Here is a 21,014-nt window from a genome sequence, read left to right as displayed (position 1 = left end):
TCCCATGCTGTCCATTCAGTAACTGATAATTTCACAAACAGAAACAGAGGCTGAACACAAGTATGTAACTAGGAACTTAGAATAATACCCCTGTTCTCTAATGATATAGTCCTAATACTGGCTTTAAAAGAGAGAGAGAGAGAAAGAAAGAAAAAAGAATTAGGAAGTAGGAAGAAGAGGTAAACATTGAAATCCCTTCACAAAAAATTACATATTATTATGGCATATAAGTTCCAGTGTTCTGTGGTGCTTGCTTTTTTTTTTTACCTGACAATATACTGCTAATGGTTTAATTGCTCGTCTTTTCCCACACTGTATAATAATTTTCCTTTTGTGTGGAAGCAATCTCCCCCCTAAAACCTAAGGTAAAATTGTTCATTACATCTTTGTCCTAAATGAGACCCCTAGAATATGCCATATAAAGGAAAATGGGCTCTTAGGCGTTTCTCCTTCCTAGTAAAATTTCAATGCAACTCAAGCCAACACCGGAGACAAAAAAGATTCTACTTGGATTTACTGTGAAAAAAGATCTGTAGCATATTTAAAGCCTACATGTTAATTTCTGTGCCATTAACTTCTTGAAGCATTCTATGAAGTCTACAACAAAGGGAGGCAAATAAGTGTTAGATCACAACCTATGAATCTGGGTGGAACAAAGGCTTCTCCTTTCATTATGCAGAGAACCAAGTTGCCAAAAACGCTCCGCTCAGATACCATGCGTGGTTACTGACTGCACGTCTGGGTATAGAGATGAAAAAAAATCAAATGCTGTTCAAATGCCGCCCAGCCTACCTTGCCCCTTTTGCCCAAGGCCTCGCCCCAGAGCTGGAGCCCCAATCTTTCTCCCCAATACAAGACACCGGCTGAACCCTAGAGTTCTACAGCCTCCCGTCTCTTCTACGCCGGCGCTCCTCAGCCCCAGCAAAGCCGGGTTCCAAACCCAGTCGATTCCCCTCTCCCCGCCCCCCGCCCAGACCCCCAAAGGCTGCACCCACAGAACCACTGACGTAAGAAAGGCCAAAGCCGGCCCCGCGGAGCTGCCCCACGCCGCCGCTCGGTTCCCAGCCCCGCAGCTTCCTCCCCTCCTCCCGGCCAAGGCGTGCCCAGACAGGGACGCGAGCGCGCCCCTCAGTTCTCGCAAAGGCTCGGCCGCGGGCGAGGAAGGAAGAAATCAACGCAGCCAGCTCCCCTCCCGCCTCTCAGCAGCGGCGAGGTGGGCACTGGTCCTGCGCTAGCTCCCCGCTCCGGGGCCGACGGTACCAGGCGAGGGGTGTCGCTCTACCCCAGAGCCGGGCTGGAAGAGAGGGGAAGGTGTGGTCCAGGACAGGCGGTCTCGAAATAGGGGCCGGCAGTTCCCAGGTCCTCATCCGGCGGCGCCGGGGCCTCACTCAACGACCCCAGTCCCCACCCAGGAGGCACCGAAGCCTACCCGAGACCCTTCTCCCGGGCCGCAAACGCCGCCCTTTGGGCCAAGGGCCGCCTGGGTCGGAGCCCTGTCAGCTGGTGACAGGTGGCGACTGGTGACCATGGCAACCCGAGGTGCGACGCGGCCGACCCCGCCTCCGCCTCCCGGAGTCACTCACCTGAGGGTTCCCGGACGAGTCCAGAGAAGCGGCTGAGGAGAAAGCAGCTGTGAGGCCGGCGAACGGGGCCCCGACGCGGCCGGGTCCGGGCTGGGGCTGGAGCGCGAGGGCGGAGGTCTATGTCTGGGTTTGGCGTCGGTCCTCCCTCCTGCCGCCCGCGCGTCAATCCATCAGATCGTCAGGCCGTCCTTCCTCGCGTCTGCCCCTCCCGAGGACCGCTCGGCTCAGCCTCTTGCAGACTGCGGTTGTCAAGCGGCGCTGGAGCAGAGCTCCAGCCCCGAGCGGCAACCAATCATCGCGCTTCTCCGAGGCGCCTCAGGACCCCGCCGAGGGGCGGCCAGGCAGGTGCCTGAGCCAAAGGGAGAGTCGGCTGGGCGGGCCCGAGCCCGGAGAGGTGGGGACCTGCCTAGACAGACAGGCTCTGGCCTGCCCTCCAAGGACCTGCTGGACTCGGAGGAAGAGCTGGCCTGGCGATTGGGTGAGAGACCAGCAGCCGGGACGCAGACGGGTCGCTGGCCGGTGACCCCGCGTCCCGAAATAGCGCGGAGGGGGCTGTCGCCTCGGAATCGAGAAGTCCTCTGCTCATTAGAGTCGCCTCTATAATACTCTTTCCTGACAATTTATTACTGAACGCAAATGAAATAAATCTAGCCTCCCCTTTTCTCTCCGCTCTTCCTGGCCTCACTTTCTTCCTGAAAACTCCAGCTGCTTATTTGCCCCATTTTTGATTTCTCCTTTTGTGATGCTGATATACCTTGGAGCATTTTACAGTTACTTAACTTGTTCACAGATTTGGTTTTTTACTACCCTTATTAGTTGCAAGGCCCATGACAACAGAACCTCACTTTCCGACCCCACCAGTGCAGTCAATTCCACAAATATACATGATGCTTAACCCAGCTGAATTGAGTATTCAGTGGGTATAACGATGTAGAAGAGTTGAGAATACAGTGATACAAACCTGTAAGAACCTCGCCTTCATAAGGGCCAAATGCCAAGAGTGAGCTGGGCCTCCAGACTGAGGGAAAGGAAATAATAAAGAGTGGTAATAATAAACATCAAAAACACTTAAGAACAGGAAAAATTTAATCTAATTCAAGATAAAAGAAGCTATCGTGTGAAGGAAAGGTTCTAAGAAAAGTATTTACGAATTCAGGGAAAACAGTTTATGCAAAGCTTAACTAGTCCTGATTAACTCCTATAAGAAAGTCTTCATTAAGAAACTCTCTCAGTGATGTGACAGGCAAATGAATATAAACACAAATTAATGTTACCCAGGGTCTTGATATCAAAAAGAAAAAAGAAAAAAATTTTACGGAGTATTTAAATTGAAAAAGTGGGCAGATACAATATATCCTGGAAATGCCAGTATGGTTTTTGCCAGTATAGTTCATCTGAGAGTCCGCTTCTTAAATTTGATTCTCAATACCACTGCAAGAACCAAGCACTATTTATTTAAATTTTCAGCTAGATCTGATGTGGTTTAAAGTGTTGGGGTTTGGAGCCAATGGCCAAGAAAGAATTCTTGAGACGTCTTCAGTGCAAAAAAATGTCTTTATTAAAGCACAAGGACAGGACCCATTGACAGAGGACAGAAATAGCTGCCTTTGGGTTGTGAGGAGTGACTGATTATATAAGATTTTTCTATCCTACAGAAGGGATGGTGGTGTCAGGGTCCTAGGAAATTCAATCTATAGGTTTCTAGAAGTTTGACTATTGATAAGATTGCTTTTTTCTTGTAAATCATTAATACAGTTGCAAACTGGGGCTTCTGGGCAGCTCAGTCAGTTAAGCATCTTGATTTCAGTTAAGAGTCAGCTAAGACTCTTGATTTTGTCTCAGATCATGATCTCACGGGTTCATGAGATGAAGTCTCTCATCGGCTCAGCACAGAGCGTTTGGGATCTTCTCTCTCTCTCTCTCTCTCTCCCTCTCTCTCTCTCTCTCCATTTGCCCCTCCCCTGCTTGTGCTCTCTCACTCTCTCAAAATAAATAAACTTAAAAAAAAAAAAGACCATTGCAAGCTGATAGAGGCTCATGATAGAGGCATCACTGTGATCTTTATCAGTTAACCACTTTTTTCTCCCTTTCCTTTGTTCTTGGGCAGCCAGGAATGCTTGAGGAATGTCACACATATCCCACCTTGGGGGTGGGGGGTAGCTGTTAGCTTGTGCTTTGCCCTCAGCTTGCCTTTGTTTCTCACATCATTTCTAGAAAGAGTTACTAATCAGGGAGCCTGACAAACATTTGACCACCTATTAGAGGCAGAGTGCTACATAAAAGGAAGAACGTGATCTGGTACTAGATTGGTTTGGGCATTCATAAAATAAAGTACTTTACTTATGCTCTCATTTAAGCTTCACAATCTCCCTTAAGATGCCTGTTAACTATTCCCATTTTAGACGTTAAGGGATAATTTGCCCAAGGGCAAATAGCTGATCTGTAGGGGAGCTAAGATTTCAACCAATATGATTCTTAAACCCTTCTTTTTGCACTCTACTTCAGTGTATCAACTGGATATTTTAGTGTGAAAAAAAATGGACTTATCCTGAAAAGGTAGAGGGAATAAGGTCTTATTCATGTTTATATCCCCCATATCCTGTGGCAGTGTTACCTGTGTCTAAATTTTGAACAAGTCCTCAGAATTGTTAGAAGCAAACGCACAACCGTATTTCCAGAAAAAGGGGGTGGGGAAAAGGGAGAAATCAGGCACTGAAATATGACATCTGGCACATCTTGTTCAGTAATAAATGCATTGACTGTATATTCACTTCCTAATGTAACATCATCAAGTTTTACACTACAACCTTAATAGCTGTTAGGCTAAGGTATCACCTTTCCTTCTATACTCAGCCACACTGATTAAGATTAGATCTTCTTGTCTTTCACTCTAGTTGCTGCAAAGCAGTGAATTGTTCAGAAAGGACAAGGCTTTCTCAGTTGAAGGACTGTCCTTGGATTCTGAGGTATTGCCTCAATCATTCACCAAATATTTATCAAGTGCCTACTCTGGATGTGGAACTAGGTTAGGCATCGTTTGAAAATGCAGGTCCTAACTTGACAGAATGATTCATAGTGCTTGTGACTTAAATGCCTATAGGCTAAGGTGTACCCCTTTTAATAAGATTCTCAAATCTCATTTCTAAAAAGGGAAATAGAAGTTTTTGGTTTTCCCCAAATAGTGGAAAGGAATCTGAGCACAAGCCTAAAATAGGAAATCTTGCCTCAAGCTGTTCAGGGGAAGTTCAACAGGGATATGAGCACTTGTTTTAAAAGTTCCACTCTCCTTATTAGAACACATACATAAATACACACACCAAAGAGCTGTGTGACTTATAGCCAGCAGTGCCCTGGCTCTGGGAGAACAAACGAGACCACCACTGCTTCTCTTTCAAATAGTCTCAAAGATTACGTAGGTAGAATACCTGCGTCTACCAGCACTCCTCTCCAGACCCCTAAACAAAAGCTTAAATTATATGTCAATGACTAAACCTAGCAACACACATGCACACACACACACACACACACACACACACACACACTCTTGTTTCAACATAAAAGAGATGTGCTTTTTTATGTTAAGTAAATAATTGGATGTTCTACTGAAAACAAAAATAAAAATTTTTAAATATTCTGTTTTGAGAAAAAAATTCACCCTATTTTAATGAAACCACTGGCATACTTCAAAGTCAAAAACGGGGGAAACTACAGATTAAAAATATTAATAATACATAAATCACATTAAGCATCATAATTTTGGATGGGTATTTTAGGGTAAGGTTAGTAACTTTCTAGTAATAATCTTGAGACTATTTAATAGAACTTGCTAGAAAGAGCAAAGAAAAACAGAGATTGACCAAAATGAGTCTAGGTAGGTGTCTTATTGTAAGTCATGTGCCCCCAAAATATTTATAAAAATCCTATTTCAGAAAAATTAAGTATCATATTAGCATTTCTTTTAGAGTTTGGTCAGTAACTAAATTGGCCCTTTCCAACTAAATTTTGAGTTATTTATCTGAAATAGTCACACAGCCCCTGGATGGCTCAGTTGGTTGAGTGTCTGACTCTTTTTTTTTTTTTTAATTACTTTTTAATGTTTATTTATTTTTGAAAGAGAGAGACAGAGAGAGACAGAGTGTGATCAGGGGAGGGGCAGAGAGAGAGGGAGACACAGAATCTGAAGCAGGCTCCAGGCTCTGAGCTGTCAGCACAGAGCCTGATGCAGGGCTTGAACTCACAAACCGTGAGATCATGACCTGAGCCAAAGTCAGAATGCTCAACCAACTGAGCCACCCAGACACCCCTGAGTGTCTAACTCTTGATCTTGGCTCAGGTCATGATCCCAAGGTCATAAGATTGGGCCCCGAGTCAGGCTCTGCACTGAACACAGAGCCTGTTTAAGATCTCTCTCTCTCTCTCTCTCATCTCTCTCTGCCTTTCTCACCCCCTTTACCCCTCTCCCTGGCTCATAAATAAATAAATTAAATAAATAAATAAATAAATAAATAAATAAATAAAGCCACACAAAGGCAAATGACAAAATGCTTTGTTTCAGTGATTGTTCTTCCTATCCTAAAAGAATGCACCCAAGTTCAACACAGTTTACCAGGGTTTCTGTGTAAGTATAATATAGTGAGCATATGCATAGAAGTCTCAATGCTACAAATTACACATGAATTGGGATTTTGTACAAAAGTTCAAACCTTAACACTTACCAATCTACAGGTAACATAAGAAATTTCTCCTTACTTTATTTCGATAACTTTAGAATTCCACTCATACAGATACCATAGAGCAAAATAGTATCAGTGCTATGTCTCAAATAAATTATAGGTGCTTAGTAAATACATGCTGACATATCAAAATATTTTCTGTGATCCTATCCCATAATGTTCCAGGATTTTTTACCTCAATACCTGGGATTCGTTCTCACCGCTTTGAAGAATGAAGGGGTGGACACAAAACAAAATGAGCAGCAGGCAAAAGTGTAATAGAGTAGGGATGCCTGGGTGACTCAGTTGGTTAAGCATCAGACTTCGGCTCAGGTCACAATCTCGATCTCACAGTTTGTGAATTTGAGCCCCACATCAGGCTCCGTGCTGGCAATTCAGTCTGGCGCCTGCTTTGGATTCTATGTCCCCTCTCTCTCTCTGGCCTACCCTGGCTTGTGCTCTGTTTCTGTCTCTCAAAAATGAATAAACATTAAAAAATCTTTTTTAAGTTTATTAAAGATTAGAAAGGAAGAATAGTATGGAAGCTCTTTTGCAGAGAAGGGACATTTTGAAAGTGAATTTCTGCAACAATAGGCAAGGGTCTTTGTTTTATAAGATTCTGGTCAGCCCTCCCTTCCCTTCTCCCTTGTTCCTTTTCAGGTTCTACCCTTACTGGCTAGATAGCTCTAGGTCCTGGCTTGTCCATTCCTGATTGGCTCGACTCCATTGTGTGAGGAGTCAGACTATGGTCATACTGTCCCTCATGTAACACAAGTTTTATGGTTTACTTTTGTTAGTTAGGTATTTTGATAGTCAAATTCCTGATGGGAACCTGAGGGAGAGTAGGTGGTGTGTTAAGTTCTTAAGAGGAACGTTAAGCCCGAGGGGGTTTGCTGTAGTCAAATGCTCCCAGCATTGTTCCAAAATATGTGTTTTTCCCCCACCCAGGGACCTCAGGTCCTAACCTTTCCCTCTCTGCCTATTTTATCCTAGCATTTCCCAATCATAACAATCTAGCTCATGTAGTCATTTACCAGGATCCAGGAAAAGCAGCAACCTGTAACAACACATTTAATACCTTGCTCACTGGTCATCCACCTCTCAGTCTGTGCTAAGAAGGTAAACATAGGGGGGTGCCTGGGTGGCTCAGTCAGTTAAGCATCCAACTTCAGCTCAGGTCCTGATCTTGTAGTTTGTGAGTTCGAGCCCCTCGTTGGACTCTGCTGACAGTTCAGAGCCTGGAACCTGCTTTGGATTCTGTGTCTCTCTCTCTGCCCCCTCCCCCTCTCAAAAATAAATAAACATTAAAAAAAATAGAAGGTAAACATAGGGCCCTCAGAAAAATCAGGCCTAGAGATTAGGAATGTTCTGGGATACAGGCAGAGTTCTTGAAAAGTTCCTGATTTTCAGGCACAATGTTTAGTGTTGTCAGCTCTTGGGAACAACTACGAAGCTTCCCTGAAGATATTGAAAGTAAAATTCCCCTCTTTGAATTACCTCTGAGCTCAACATGTGAATAAATTAGAGTAGAAATACACAAAGTCACCTGAAAGCCACAGACAGACAATGCTTGGATGCCTCCTGTCACTGGAAATGAAAACTCAAACCAACTTTCCAGTACCAGTGACAAAGGAATCTTAAAGGATGCTCCTCAGGAAACATACCCCAGTGCATTGCTTTGGGCCCTGGGGAGCCATTCTTCCTGATTCTGTATTAATTTTATCCTCTTATTTGGTGCTCTAGGCAATGCATTCATCTAATTCACCTTCATATTTATGTTTTGATTTCCCACATTGTCTGCCTAGGGAAAGGAAAAATTGGCTGGTCAAACCTATACCAGACTTTATCTACGTCTGTAAATTGGCATCCATGTTCATACATTGGTCTTACTAGCTTGGTTTCTGTGAGTCCACCCTGAGAGATGGATGTGCTTTCCATTTGCTAACAAAATCAGTTTCCAAGCCTGCAGTGATGCAAATCAAACTTTGGACCACATATTCACCCAAGTAATGCAACCTCTAGAGGCCTCTTGGGAAGTGGCCAACAGACTCTCCAGATACCACCTCTCTCCACTGATGTGAAGTCAAGTGAGCTATGGCCTCCACTTAAAAATTTCTACCCTTAGTATTAATATTATAGCTTTTACTTAAGAAAATCAGTTTAAATACAGTAAAGCCCATTTCAAGTGAATCACAGATTATATTAGATATTCTGCTTGAACAGCAAATAAACATGTTTGTTAAAAAAAAAAGTTATAATTTATTTAAAGAGAGAGCCTCATTAAACAAAGTGTAGGGTGGGGGGAAGAGCTATTAGAGATTAACAGAGATTTAGACTTTACCCAATGCAATCAATGGGCAACCAAATGCAATGGGGGACACCTTGTTCAGATTCTACTGCATGGGGTGCCTGGCTGGCTCAGTCAGTACAGCATGCAACTCTTGACCTCAGGGTTGTGAGTTTGAGCCCCACATTGGGCATGGAGCCTACTTTAAAAAAATATTCCGCTGCAGATAAACAGTGGGAGGCAGAATAATAGCCCCTCCCAAAGACATCCACATCTTAATCCTCAGAACCTGTGAATATGTTACTTTTCATGGTCAGAGACTTTGCTAGTGTGATTATGTTAAAGATTTTTAAATGGGGAGGTTATTCTGGGTTATAATCACTTGGGTCCTTAGAAGCAGAGAACCTTTCCCAGTGGGGGTCAGAGGGAGATATGACTATGGAAGGAAAGTCAAAAAGATGAAACATTGCTAATTTGGAAGGCAGAAGGGGACTAAGAACCAAAGAATGCAGGCTGTAGATGCTGGAAAAGGCAAGTAAACAGATTCTCTCCTAGAATATCCAGAAAGGAATGTAGTACCTTGATGTTAGCCCCAGGGATGCCCATGTCAGACTTCTGACCTAAAGACTTGGTAAGATAATGAATTTATATTGTTTGAAGTTACTAAATTTACAGTAATTTGTTATAGAAACAATAGAAAAGAAATATAAAAACTCAAAAAGATATTTTGAGACAAACTAGGAGATTTAAACAGGGATTGGGTATTAAACGGAGTATTGAGGAATTAATATTAACTTTTGTTACAGTATGATAATAGTATCTGGGTTACCTTTTAGAACTTTTTGCTAGAGATGACATAGTGAAATATGTATAGATGAAATGATACAATGAAAGCTGGGATTTGGTTTAAAAAACTGTCCCTTTACCCCCAAAAGGTGGGGGTATAGATAAGACATTAAAATTGGCAAAAGATTAGTTAATTGTTGAAGATGGGGCTCATACTATTCTATTATTATGTATACTTGAGATTTTTCATAGTAAGTTTTTTTTAAGTGAATTAGCTTAGGAAAGAGCACCTGAATATTACAGATCAGCCCTGTCCAAAACAATTTTCTGTGATGATGGAAATGTCCTGCATCTCCACTGTTCAATGCAGTAGCTACTGGCCATGGGACTGATGAGCACTTCAAATGAGGAACTGAAGTTTTAATTTTATTTAATTTGAATTAATTAAATTTAAATAGTCCCATGTTGGGGCTCCTGGGTGGCTCAGTCAGTTGAGCTTCTGACTTCTGCTCAGGTCATGATCTCACAGTCTGTGAGTTCGAGCCCCGCATCGGGCTCTGTGCTGACAGCTCAGAGCCTGGAGCCCACTTCGAATTCTGTGTCTCCCTCTCTCTCTGACACTCCCCCATTCATGCTCTGTCTCTCTCTGTCTCAAAAATAAACATTAAAAAAATAAATAAATAAATAGTCCCATGTGGCTAGTGGCTGCAATATTACACAGTGCAGCTCTAGATATTAGAAGAGAGCCATGATGTCTTGTTATTAGAATTCAAATAAGTAAGCTTGTGAATCAAGTCAGCACACATCTGCTATTTTTGTCTGCCCAGCCTCTCTTTCCCTTTCTTCCTAATACTATCCAGCTCCTACCTCCCACCCTGATCACTTCTGGGGAGTTTCTGTATTGGTAAGTGAAGTAGTACCCTCCATCAGTTGTATGACTAGAAACCTTAGAACTGCTATTATATTCTCTTCACACACTGAGGTTTCTGAGAGAGTAAAATCAAAATTAGGACAAAGATGGACAGTCTTGATTCTCAAGTTCTTAGACCTAGTCAACCCTGGGGAGTCAATACCATCCTTACTTTCCCTTGTTTCAGCTGGATAAAAACAATAAATTCCTCTTTTGCTTATGTTATTTTTGAGTCAAGTTCTATCATTTGCAACCTACAATACAATGTCCCACAAAAAACTTAACTCCATTTTTCCGTGCTACCATAATGGTGCACATGAATGTTGATATGGATGCTCTGAAGAGCATTAACAATGCTGAAAAGACAGGCAAATGCCAGGTTCTTATTAGGCCATGCTCCAAAGTCATCATCCGATTTGTAACTGTGGATGATGAAGCATGGTTACACTGACAAATTTGAAATCATCGATGATCACAGAACTGGGAAAAACTGTTGTGAACCTCATGGGCAGGTTAAACAAGTGTGGAGTGATCAGCCCCAGGTTTGATGTACAATGCAAAGATCTAGAAAAATGGCAGAATAATCTGCTTCTGTCCTGCCAGTTTGGTTTCATTGTACTGACAACCTCAGCTGGTAGCATGGACCATGAAGAAGCAAGATGAAAATACACAGGAGGGAAAATCCTGGGATTTTTTTTTTCTCTAGGGATGTAATACATTCATGCAAATAAAATGCCTCACTGGACTCTTAAAAAAAACCCACAACAACAAAAAACACACACACACAAAACTAAACAAATGCCAGGGTCACTAGCAAAATAGTAAGATTAATGGCACTGCTATAGACTGAATTGTAACCCTTAAAATTCATTACGTTGAAGCCCTACCCCCTACCCCCATCTGACAATATGGGAGATGGGGCCTTTAAAGAGGTGATTAAAGTTAATAAGGGGCACCTGGATGGCTCAGTCGTCTCTGGTCGTGATCTTGTGGTTCGTGACTTCGAGCCCCACATCAGGCTCACTGCTGTCAGCCCGTCAGCACAGAGCCCGCTTCAGATCCTCTCTGCCCCTCCCCTGCTTGTGCTCTCAAAAACAAATAAATATTTTAAAAAATAATAAAGAGGTGGTTAAAGTTAATAAAGCCATAAGGGTGGACCTCTGAACTGACAGAACTGGTAACCTTTTAAGAAAAGAAACAAGACAGCTCTCTCAGGAAAAGTGAAGACACAGCAAGGAGCTATCTGCAACCCAGGAAAAGTCCTCACCAGATCCCAATCATGCTGGCACCCTGATCTTGGACTTCCAGCATCCAGAAACTCGAGAAGGTAAACTTCTGTTGTTTAAGCTGCCCAGTCTATGATATTTTGTTACGGCAGCCCTAGCTCAGACAGGTACCAGTATAGCTCTCCTAGTGCCAGTTACTACCAGTTCTTTCAGGGTGAAGTTGACCCTGATTAGCAAAAATAGTAATATATTGACATTTTATTATTCCATTCCCATTCTTGATTTCAGCTTAGACTGGAGTAGCTTTTCAATTGGTTTTTACTTTTTTTAAGTAACAAAACGCTCTGCCCAGCTATCTTGAATCTCATCAAATCAGAAAAATTCTATCAATATAGAAAAAGTCTTTACTGAGATTAAGCAGCCAGAATTACATTACTAGTAATGGAGAGGAAAAGCTGATAAATCACATAGTCAAATTCATGTATTTATCCTTTTAACTTTTGACTTTATTCCTTGTATCAACAGGTTAAGAAAGCAAGATTCTCTTACATATTGATTTATAGATAATGTTACAAGCAGCACACAAAACATTGTTTCACAGAGTAATATTCAGTGATCCCATTAAATGCAGTTTTAATCCTTATTTTAAACTAAGTGCAATAATTTAATACAATAAGCTGAACGCACACAAAACTTGTATATCCTGAACTACAAAAGTGGTTTCCACAACCATACATGGTTTTAGTCAAGTACACATTTCCACAATGAACAAGTACTAACAAGTATGTTAATAAAACACTATCCTAAATGCTTATCCTGCCATCAGCTTTTTAAGCAATACCTTCCTGTTACTGAAAACATTTATTTTTAGATGCTTTAATCTAACCTGGGAAAATGAGTTCTCTTAAAACTTGACAACTAGTATATTATAAGCTCAAAAGGTTTTAAATCAAAAAAGCCTTCCAATACGGAAGAATTCACATGAAACTTTTAGTTAAAAAAAAAAACCCAACATTCTTGTTATCTAAAGAAAAGAATATTAAACAACAAATACCTCAAGACAGATAAACATTCCTACAAAAGACTGTATTTTCTTGTATCTTCTCCCTAAAAAAACACAAACCAGTTCACTATCTTTTAATAACCTCCTAGACTACTATAAACACTCCTACAAAAGACTGTATTTTTTTTGTATCTTCTCCCTAAAAAAAAGCAAACCAGCTATCTTTTAATAATCTCTTAGACTACTATAGTCTAAAAACTTTAGAAGACATGAAACACGTCTTAGCTATCATAGTCGAAGGTGCCCTTTAGATTTCATATATTAAACAGCTACAGTATAGCCTACACCTAATGGCACAAATACCTATACATAAATACTACTTCATCATTTAGACAGTCAAAAGTCAGAAGGAACTGCATGGTTTGCAAGGTACTTCAACTTACATGTGGTCATTAAAACCCAGTAAGTAATTCAAGTATAGTAGTATAATGGCAGACAATTCAAGGCTCAAATATCACTCTAAAATTGAAGACATGAAAAAAAAAAACGGAAAACTTTGTGTTCGTCCATCCTTCACCTTCATGGCTAGATATAGAGACCTTACAGTGGAAAATATACAGTTATTATATATGGTTTCCCCAGAAGATAATGAAGCTTCAGAAAGTACAAAAGGTGTCAAGATCCATAGTTTGCCTCATCAAATGCTTTTCTAGCTCGTTTCAATTCTTCATTCATAGTAAGCAAGTCTTTAACCCTAGCAAACTTCCTTGGGTCCTTTCGAATCAAGAAGACGATATCTTCAACTTGTACCCGACCTTGTCTTCCGATTGACATTGCCTTGTGAGTCTATTACAAAAAAATAAATTAATTTTAAAAAATCTAATATTTTACTTTTTATTTGCATTTACTTAATACTGGTGAGTTTGAAGACTTTCTCTTCTATTTATAGCTATTCATTTGTGAATTGTGTTTATATTCATGTCCTTTGTCCACTTGCTACTGTGTTATAGCAATGCTTAATGCTTTATAGACATCTTTTAATACTAATGACATTAAAACTATCAAATTTATTGTTTCTTTTTTTTGTTTTTTGGTATACCTAGTCTTTGTCTTCATTTGTATAAAATAATTCTGTAATTTCGTTGTAACTGCATATTTCGTTTAAGCTTTGTCTAGTAACGAATAGCGGTGAGTAAAAATAAACAAACGGTGGTGAGTTTTCCCCTTAAATTCAAATAAATCTCATCTCCTATCATATATTCATCCTGTGCAAAAACAAAGGTTCATCATAATATTATTTCTAACGACTAAAAAAGGGGAAATTAAGTGTTTAATAAGGCATTAAATAAACAAATTTGGGTACATCCAACCAATTAATATTATGAAGCCATTAAAAATATTTATAGAATATTATGCAATGACATGGGGAAAGTGTTCTACTTATGTAAGTGAAAAAGAAGGCTCTAAGACTAAATACACTATATGATTTCAATTTAATAAAGTTTAAAAATATGTGCAAAAAAACAAAAAAATATTCACCAAAATCTGAGCATTAGTTGTCTAGATGGCAGGATTACAGATTTCTATTTTCTCTCCTGTACTTTTTTATAATTCCTAAATTTAACAAATATTCTTTTTATAAATGGAAAAAAAAATTTAATGCATACTCTCTGACAGGAATTTTACTTCTATTATTCTATACTAAGGAAATAATCCATAACACAGGGTAAAAACTCACAAGAACACAACCAAACTCAGTATTCCTATCCCTGTGAATATATCCAAGGAGGAGATGGGAGGACATTTCATGAATATGGTCATATCTATTTAGATCAAAATAATCTGTAACTTACTTATGCAAGAGAGAAATGGTTAAATATATTAGAAAACAATTTATTTATTTATTTATTTTTTAGAAAACAATTTAAATGAATTTCATCTAACTACTAAAATAATTGATTAGAATGTAGAAAATATATATTATAAAACTCTGAGTAAAAGAAATGTTTACTATGATTACCACTATATGTAAGCACTGTACACATTTTTTTTTTTAATGTTTATTTACCTTTGAGAGAGAGAGAGAGAGACAGAGTACGAATAGGGGATGAACAGAGAGAAAGAGGGAGACACAGAATCCCAAGCGGGCTCCAAGCTCTGAGCTGTCAGCACAGAGCCCGAAGCAGGGCTTGAACTTGTGAACCGCGAGATCATGACCTGAGCCGAAGTCGGACACTTAACCGACTGAGCCACCCAGACGCCCCTTTTTTTAATTTAATTTTTTTTTTTTTTAAGCACTGTATACATTTTTAAATAAATACTGGAAGGGGAGATCTTACATTAGATAATGGGATTATGGTTAATATTTGTAAATTTTATTCTAGAATCTTATAATTATGTCCTTATAAATAAAATTCAGGAGAAGGTAGAATATTGTGTGTGCACATATACATGTGTGTATGTTTATATGTATATATCATATATATATATATATCTTAAATATTTTTTTTAACCTTATTTATTTATTTAGAGACAGTACTCAAGAGCGTGACCAGGGGAGTGGCAAAGAGAATGGGAGGGAGACAGAGAGAGAATCCCTAGCAGGCTCAAGTGTGAACTCCCAAACCATGAAATCATGACCTGAGCGGAAACCAAGAGTCGGATGCTTAACCGACTGAGCCAGGTCATGATCTCCCCGTCCTAAGACAGAGCCCCATGTTTGGCTCTGCGATGAGGCATGGAGCCTGCTTGAGATGCTCTCTCCCTCTCCTTCTGCCCCTCCCCCATGCACGTGTGTGTGCTCCCCTCCCCCTCTCAAAAATGAAATCTTAAAAAAAAAAATTAACTAAGACAAATTACAAAAAAAAATCTTACCATTTCAGTGATGAACTCTATGACAAGGTCTTCAAGAATATCCACTGACTCAGTATAAGGATTCTGGTCATCCCCAAACCCATACATCATACATCGCACTGCAAAAGAACAATCATTTTTGTTTACTTGAACAAATTTAACAATTTTACCAATACCTTTTTCAAATTAGAAATGGACCAAATAAGACAAGATACTTGTATAAACATATATTATATATTTGTTGTCTGCAAGTATGGATTTTGGTGTAAAAGACTTTTAACCACAATCTCATAACCAATTGTTCCTACAACTGTTCCTACCTGTCCTTCCCTACTAGGAACTCCTGTTCCCTCCCAGCCACTGAACCTTGATACCAATATTCTTTCCCTAATCTCTATTATCTATTCACCAACAACCCCAGAATACCTGTAACTAGGAAACTCCATGCCAGGGACAGGATGAGTAGCAATGGCTTAGCTCTTACTGGGAGTATTCTATGTGTGTCGGGGGGGGGGGGGGGGGGGGTGGGCAGGAGGGGCAGGCAGGGGGTCATTGGAAAAGAGAAGGCAAAATCCTTTCTGATACTAACACAGGAAAAAGGACATGAGAGAAAGTGCTCTAATTGCTTCTTATAGGAGGAACACGGTAATCAAAAGGAGAAAGCAAACAGTGTGGAATCTTGACATTTCATTCCCTAGATCAATGCACTGCTAATAAAGTCCTTTCAGGCTTCAACCGAAAGAACCATAGAAAATGCAAAAGAGAAGAAAAGTCTAACACAGAGTAATAAAAATGGGTGCTAACAGCTAAAACTTACATAGACCTTACTATGTACCAGGGATATAGTTTTAAGCCTTTCACATACATAACTCATTTAAACCTCACAACAATCCTTTGAAGTATATACTATTATTATCCCTATTCCATATAGATGAGAAAATGGAGGCACTGAGCTAAGTGATTTACCCAAGCTAAGTGATTTTCCACACAGACGTAAGAGATGGAACCTCAGTTTGAATGCAACCGATCTTGCTCCAGAGTCAATATTCCTCCTCTTAACAGTATTACACTTCTTGGTAGTTTAAGGCAGATGGAATCCATGTGGATTCTCATCCTATAGTCTATAAACTCCCAGTTAGTCCATGGATAGGCTCTAAGAAATCCTTGAGGCCTTCTGAAATTAAATGCAAAAATTTTAATTTTTTTTTTTTTTTCAACGTTTTTTATTTATTTTTGGGACAGAGAGAGACAGAGCATGAACGGGGGAGGGGCAGAGAGAGAGGGAGACACAGAATCGGAAACAGGCTCCAGGCTCCGAGCCATCAGCCCAGAGCCTGACGCGGGGCTCGAACTCACGGACCGTGAGATCGTGACCTGGCTGAAGTCGGACGCTTAACCGACTGCGCCACCCAGGCGCCCCTAAATGCAAAAATTTTATACATTATTTGTGTGTGCGCATTTTTCTTGAAAGAACAATCTGTTCTTAACAGTTCAGAAAGGGGTATATAAATGTTAAAAAAAAAAAAGGGTCACAGGTTGGAAATGTTTTGTATATGGATCTGAGTGGTGGTCATATGTAAATAAGTAAAATTCATTAAGCTGTTCATTTAAGACTAATACAATTTATTTTAAGTACAGTAAAGAAAAAAAAGGAACTCCTAGGACATTTCTAATGGAAGATATGAGGGGCACCTGGGTAGTTCAGTTGGTTAAGTGGCCAACTTCAGCTCAGATCATGATCTTGCAGTTCAGAGCGTTGAGCTCTGTGCTGTCAGTTCAGAGTCTGGAGCCTGCTTAGGATTCCGTATCTCCCTTTCTCATTGCCCCTCCCCCACTCCTGCTCTCTCTCTCTCTCTCTCTCTCTCTCTCTCTTTCAAAATTAAATATTTTAAAACGTTAAAAAAATAATGAAGGAATGAGTACATTAAGAATAATTCCTATTTAGGAGAAGCAAAAGCTGGTAGAACTGAAAGGAGAATTGAATAGATCAAGCCTAGGGAAGAAAAGAAAGGGGCGACTTGGAAGTTAGCCTGGGACTGAGGTATCCCTAGAGTTTAAACTGGTAAGAGCCTTTATGTCCAGATACAGGGAGTAGAAAACAAGTTGTTTTTTTTTTCTCTTTTAGATTCTGACAACTTTGCTTTTTTTTTTTTTTTTTTGAGATAATTTCAGACTTACAGAAGAGTTACAAAAAATAGTAGAGTTCCCAAATACCCTACATCCACCTTCCCCTTATTTTAACATCTTATATAACCAAAGACATTTATCAAAACTAAGAAATTAACATTGGTACAAATATAGAACTTACTCAGATTGTACCAGCTTTTCAACTGATATCCTTTTTCCATTTCAAGATCCCACGTTATTTAATTACCATGCCTCTTTACTTTTCACTGATCAGTGACAGTTCCTCAGACATTTCTAGTCTTTTATGACCTTGACACTGTGGAAGACTCCTTGTTAGTTATCTTGTAGAATGTTCCCCAATTTGGGTTTGTCTGGTGTTCTTTCATTATTAGGCTGTGGGTACCCATTAGTAGAAAGGATACCATAGAGGTGATGCGCTCTCTTAACTGGCTGAGCCACCCAGGCGCCCCTGATGTGCAATCTTAATGCATCACGTGATGTTAATATATATTACTGATGATGTTGACTTTGATCATTTAGCTAACATTTTAGACATTACTTGTCTGCCAGGATTCTCCACTGTAAGCTTACTATTTTTCCTTAAATATTTTGAGTAAGATACTTTGCCATGAACATTTTGATGGGCACAATTCGCCAGTATGTATGTAAACTGCACTTGGTTAAAAGGTTTGTAAAGATACAAATACCAGTGAATGCTCTGAAACTTTGTGTTATAGTACAAAAAAATTTTTAAGAAGAAGATTTAGGAGAACAGATCTTGGCCAGTAACAGATATCAAGATTCAGGTAAGACCAGAAGGCTGTGAAAATTCCAAATTTTTATCATCACAAAAATAAAACAATTCAAGTAGAACAAAGGTTTCTGCTAACAATTGACTATGCAAACATCACACTGAGATGCTCTAGCGTGGGAATCCCCTTCTTATGCTGATTAAGAAGCAAAAACACATACAAATGGAGTAAACAGTATCAGAGATGGATTAAACAGTGGTCAGCTTTAGGTGAGAAATTGAGATATGGAGGATTTGAGTCATTAAAAATATAAAAATAAAAAGACATACTGCCTGCAGTTTCAAGAGCATTTGGAAATGACTGAGCCTGACCCAGCATAAATAAACCATATATTCATTTGTTAATACTCAGCCATAACTATATGTAAAGGACACAGGTTGAAGAGTGCATTCTCACAGTGCCTTTCATGGGCTGGCTTTGACCATCACTAGACACAGCAGCTCTTCCACTTACTTGCCAAAAAGGGTCAAACCTGTCTATTGAGGGAATACACTAGAGAACCAATCAATACATTATAATTTCCATGCCACTGTAATGCCTTACACTGTTCACCATCTTTCTGTATTTTCCAATGCCTTAGTCCACAGCCCCAACTTAATTCCTACCCTCAGCACCTGTTCCAGGATCCATTATAATTTTTGACTTACAGTCAAAGGAGTCCCTGCTCCTACTGCTGCAATAGTAAAGGACATAAAAAGTAATGGAGGTATGTTCTTAGTCCCTGAGTTGAAACACTGATCACATTTCCTCATTTAAAAAAACTGTGTATTAAAAAAAAAATGTGGGGGAACCTAGGTGGCTCAGTTGGTTGAGTGACTGACTCTTGATTTCAGCTCAGGTTGTAGTCAGTCCCAGCGTCATGGGATTGAGCCCCAAGTTGGGCTCCACACTGAGCGTGAAGCATGCTTGAGTTTCTCTCTCTCTCTCCCTCTCCCTCTCTCTCTCTGTCTCTCTCTCTCTCTCCCCCCCCTCCCCAGCATGTGTGTTCTCCCCAGCATGTGCGTTCTTTCTCTCTCTAAAATAAAAATTTTTCAAAATGTGTACATACAAAACCCACCTACCCACATACAAACATATAAATTGGGGTCAGGATCATTACTATCCATGATTCACAAGTTAAACAATCTTACAGGCAAGTCTGAGAATATTGTCCCTACAGAGAAACACATTCAGAACATTAATCTACTTTGAACAAACATGTCCAAAAGTTTTTATCATCTATAATTAAATCATTGTCAAATATTACTTACATTCTTTAGAAAAAAGTCTCTTCCTTTTACCCTGTCCACCTTCTGCACCTCCTCCAATTTCTTCACTTTCTTCCTCAAACTGTAAGTTAAAAATGTATATACAGAAATGTCAAGCACTGCATTTGACTTTTAAGTAATTAACATTAATTTTTTTCCACTTTCAACACTAATTATCATGCCAGAAAGCCTAAAACATGCAGCAAAAAAATCATGAAACCTTAGCATTTTAGGAGCCTTAAAGACTATCCAGTCCAACTTCCCACTCAATGCAGGAATGGCTCCTACAGTGTCCCTAACAAATAATTTTACTGCCTCTGCTGGAAGCGTTTCAATGACCGTACTTTTTTTTTTTTTTTAAACCAACTAGTTAGCCTATTACTACACAGTTTTACTGTTAACAGTGAATCGAAGTAAGTAAAACTATCTTTATTTTTTATTAAGCATTGCTTATACAGTGCCAGGAACTTTCTTCAAGTAAGCCTTAACCCCATTTTACGACACGAAAACCAAGGCTCAAAGTTAAGTAACATGCTCATAGATAATAGAGATTTTGAAACACAAATTCCCTGACTTTCGGTCCATTATTCCCACTACTTTACAGTAAGTATATAGTTTTGTTACTAGTTGAAGTGTTGGTTCATAATGAGAGCTAAAAATAATTAGCTTCGTCCTATGATGATTCTCCAGGCGATTCAAAGAGTGTCTGACAAATAGAGACCAAAAGCAAAGGGCAAGGGGCCACCTTCCCACTCTTCACGTCCTGCCCCACACACTAAGAGATGAATCGGGAGGGAAGGGCTAGCACGGCGTGAAGTCCCCGAACTCTCTCCAGTGAATTCGCGAAGGAAAACCTCGAGTGATTCTGAACTCGAGTTCCACTTCTGCACCCCAGGGAGTGAAGAAAGGACTGAGTTGCAACAGTGGTGGTCACTCACGGTAGGATCTTCCTCCTCGTCTGCCATGCCACCAGCCAGCTTACAGGGCTCAGCCGCCTCGCTCCCAGCGGGTTTTACTATATCCGCGGCCTCACTTCCGGTGACGCGCAGGGAGGGGCGGGGCGAGACGGAGCCTAGTCCCGGCCGGCCAGCTGGGGTGGAAAATGCGCGGAGATAAACTAACAGGGAACCGAAGCCGAGTTTAGGGAGAGAGGGATGAGCTCTAGGCTCTGTGTTCAAGATCACAGATTAATTAAACATTCGCAAAGTAAAGGGGGCGTGTATCTCCTTGTGACCCTGAATTTGCTTCTACATATCGAATCACCTCTTCCTGATTTGGGGCTGTGTAGTTATGCATCGTTGGGGGTCCTAGCAGTCCTTGGGCTGCCCGAAGAGTGTACTTAAACGATTTTAACAACTTTCAGTTACACCATTATTAATTGCCAAGCACTATACCGGTTATCGGGTGTGTTTTTCTTCGCTACTAGTTTTTAAGGGGGTGATACTACCCCTTAGACTGAGGATTAAAT

At 40.3% G+C, this 21,014-nt stretch overlaps 2 protein-coding genes and 1 pseudogene across 8 annotated transcripts in view; 1 reads left to right on the top strand and 2 right to left on the bottom strand.

Annotated features, from left to right (window-relative positions):
• Positions 1-1,870, bottom strand: part of WDR47 (WD repeat domain 47) — a 68,971-nt gene extending 67,101 nt beyond the window's left edge. For 5 of the 7 annotated variants that reach the window (XM_078451593.2, XM_078451594.2, XM_078451591.2 and 2 more), the window contains exon 1: positions 1,584-1,870. The gene's annotated coding sequence lies outside the window, so the exon portion shown is untranslated. The remainder of the gene's footprint in view (positions 1-1,583) is intronic. The other 2 variants (XM_078451596.2, XM_078451597.2) reach the window with 1 other exon arrangement.
• An 8,084-nt stretch (positions 1,871-9,954) lies between these two features.
• Positions 9,955-10,992, top strand: LOC132672335 (small ribosomal subunit protein uS8 pseudogene; annotated as a pseudogene).
• Positions 10,993-11,980: 988 nt separating this feature from the next.
• TAF13 (TATA-box binding protein associated factor 13) lies at positions 11,981-20,603 on the bottom strand. Its single transcript, XM_060624254.3, has 4 exons — positions 20,485-20,603; positions 19,550-19,628; positions 15,382-15,479; positions 11,981-13,353 (listed from the first exon to the last, which is right to left on the bottom strand). Exons 1-4 carry the CDS (start codon positions 20,509-20,511, stop codon positions 13,183-13,185), a joined length of 375 nt encoding a protein of 124 aa, XP_060480237.1. The 5' UTR covers positions 20,512-20,603; the 3' UTR covers positions 11,981-13,182.
• Between the last annotated feature and the right edge of the window lie 411 nt (positions 20,604-21,014).

The sequence above is a fragment of the Panthera onca genome, chromosome C1 (genome assembly GCF_046562875.1).
Source record: "Panthera onca isolate mPanOnc1 chromosome C1, mPanOnc1 haplotype 2, whole genome shotgun sequence".
Lineage (NCBI taxonomy): Eukaryota > Metazoa > Chordata > Mammalia > Carnivora > Felidae > Panthera > Panthera onca.
The sequence above is the reverse complement of the archived record's forward strand: the minus strand, read 5'-3'. Positions and strand labels throughout refer to the sequence as shown.

What these genes read in the sequence shown, in the direction of transcription:
- TAF13 (XM_060624254.3), bottom strand. Translation starts at nt 20,511, where the DNA reads ATGGCAGACGAGGAGGAAGATCCTACC. An exon ending in GAGACTTTTTTCTAAAGAAT is followed by an intron (nt 15,480 to 19,549) that starts GTAAGTAATATT and finishes GTTCTTTTGCAG; the next exon opens with TGCGATGTATGATGTATGGG. An exon ending in TAGAGTTCATCACTGAAATG is followed by an intron (nt 13,354 to 15,381) that starts GTAAGATTTTTT and finishes TTTTTGTAATAG; the next exon opens with ACTCACAAGGCAATGTCAAT.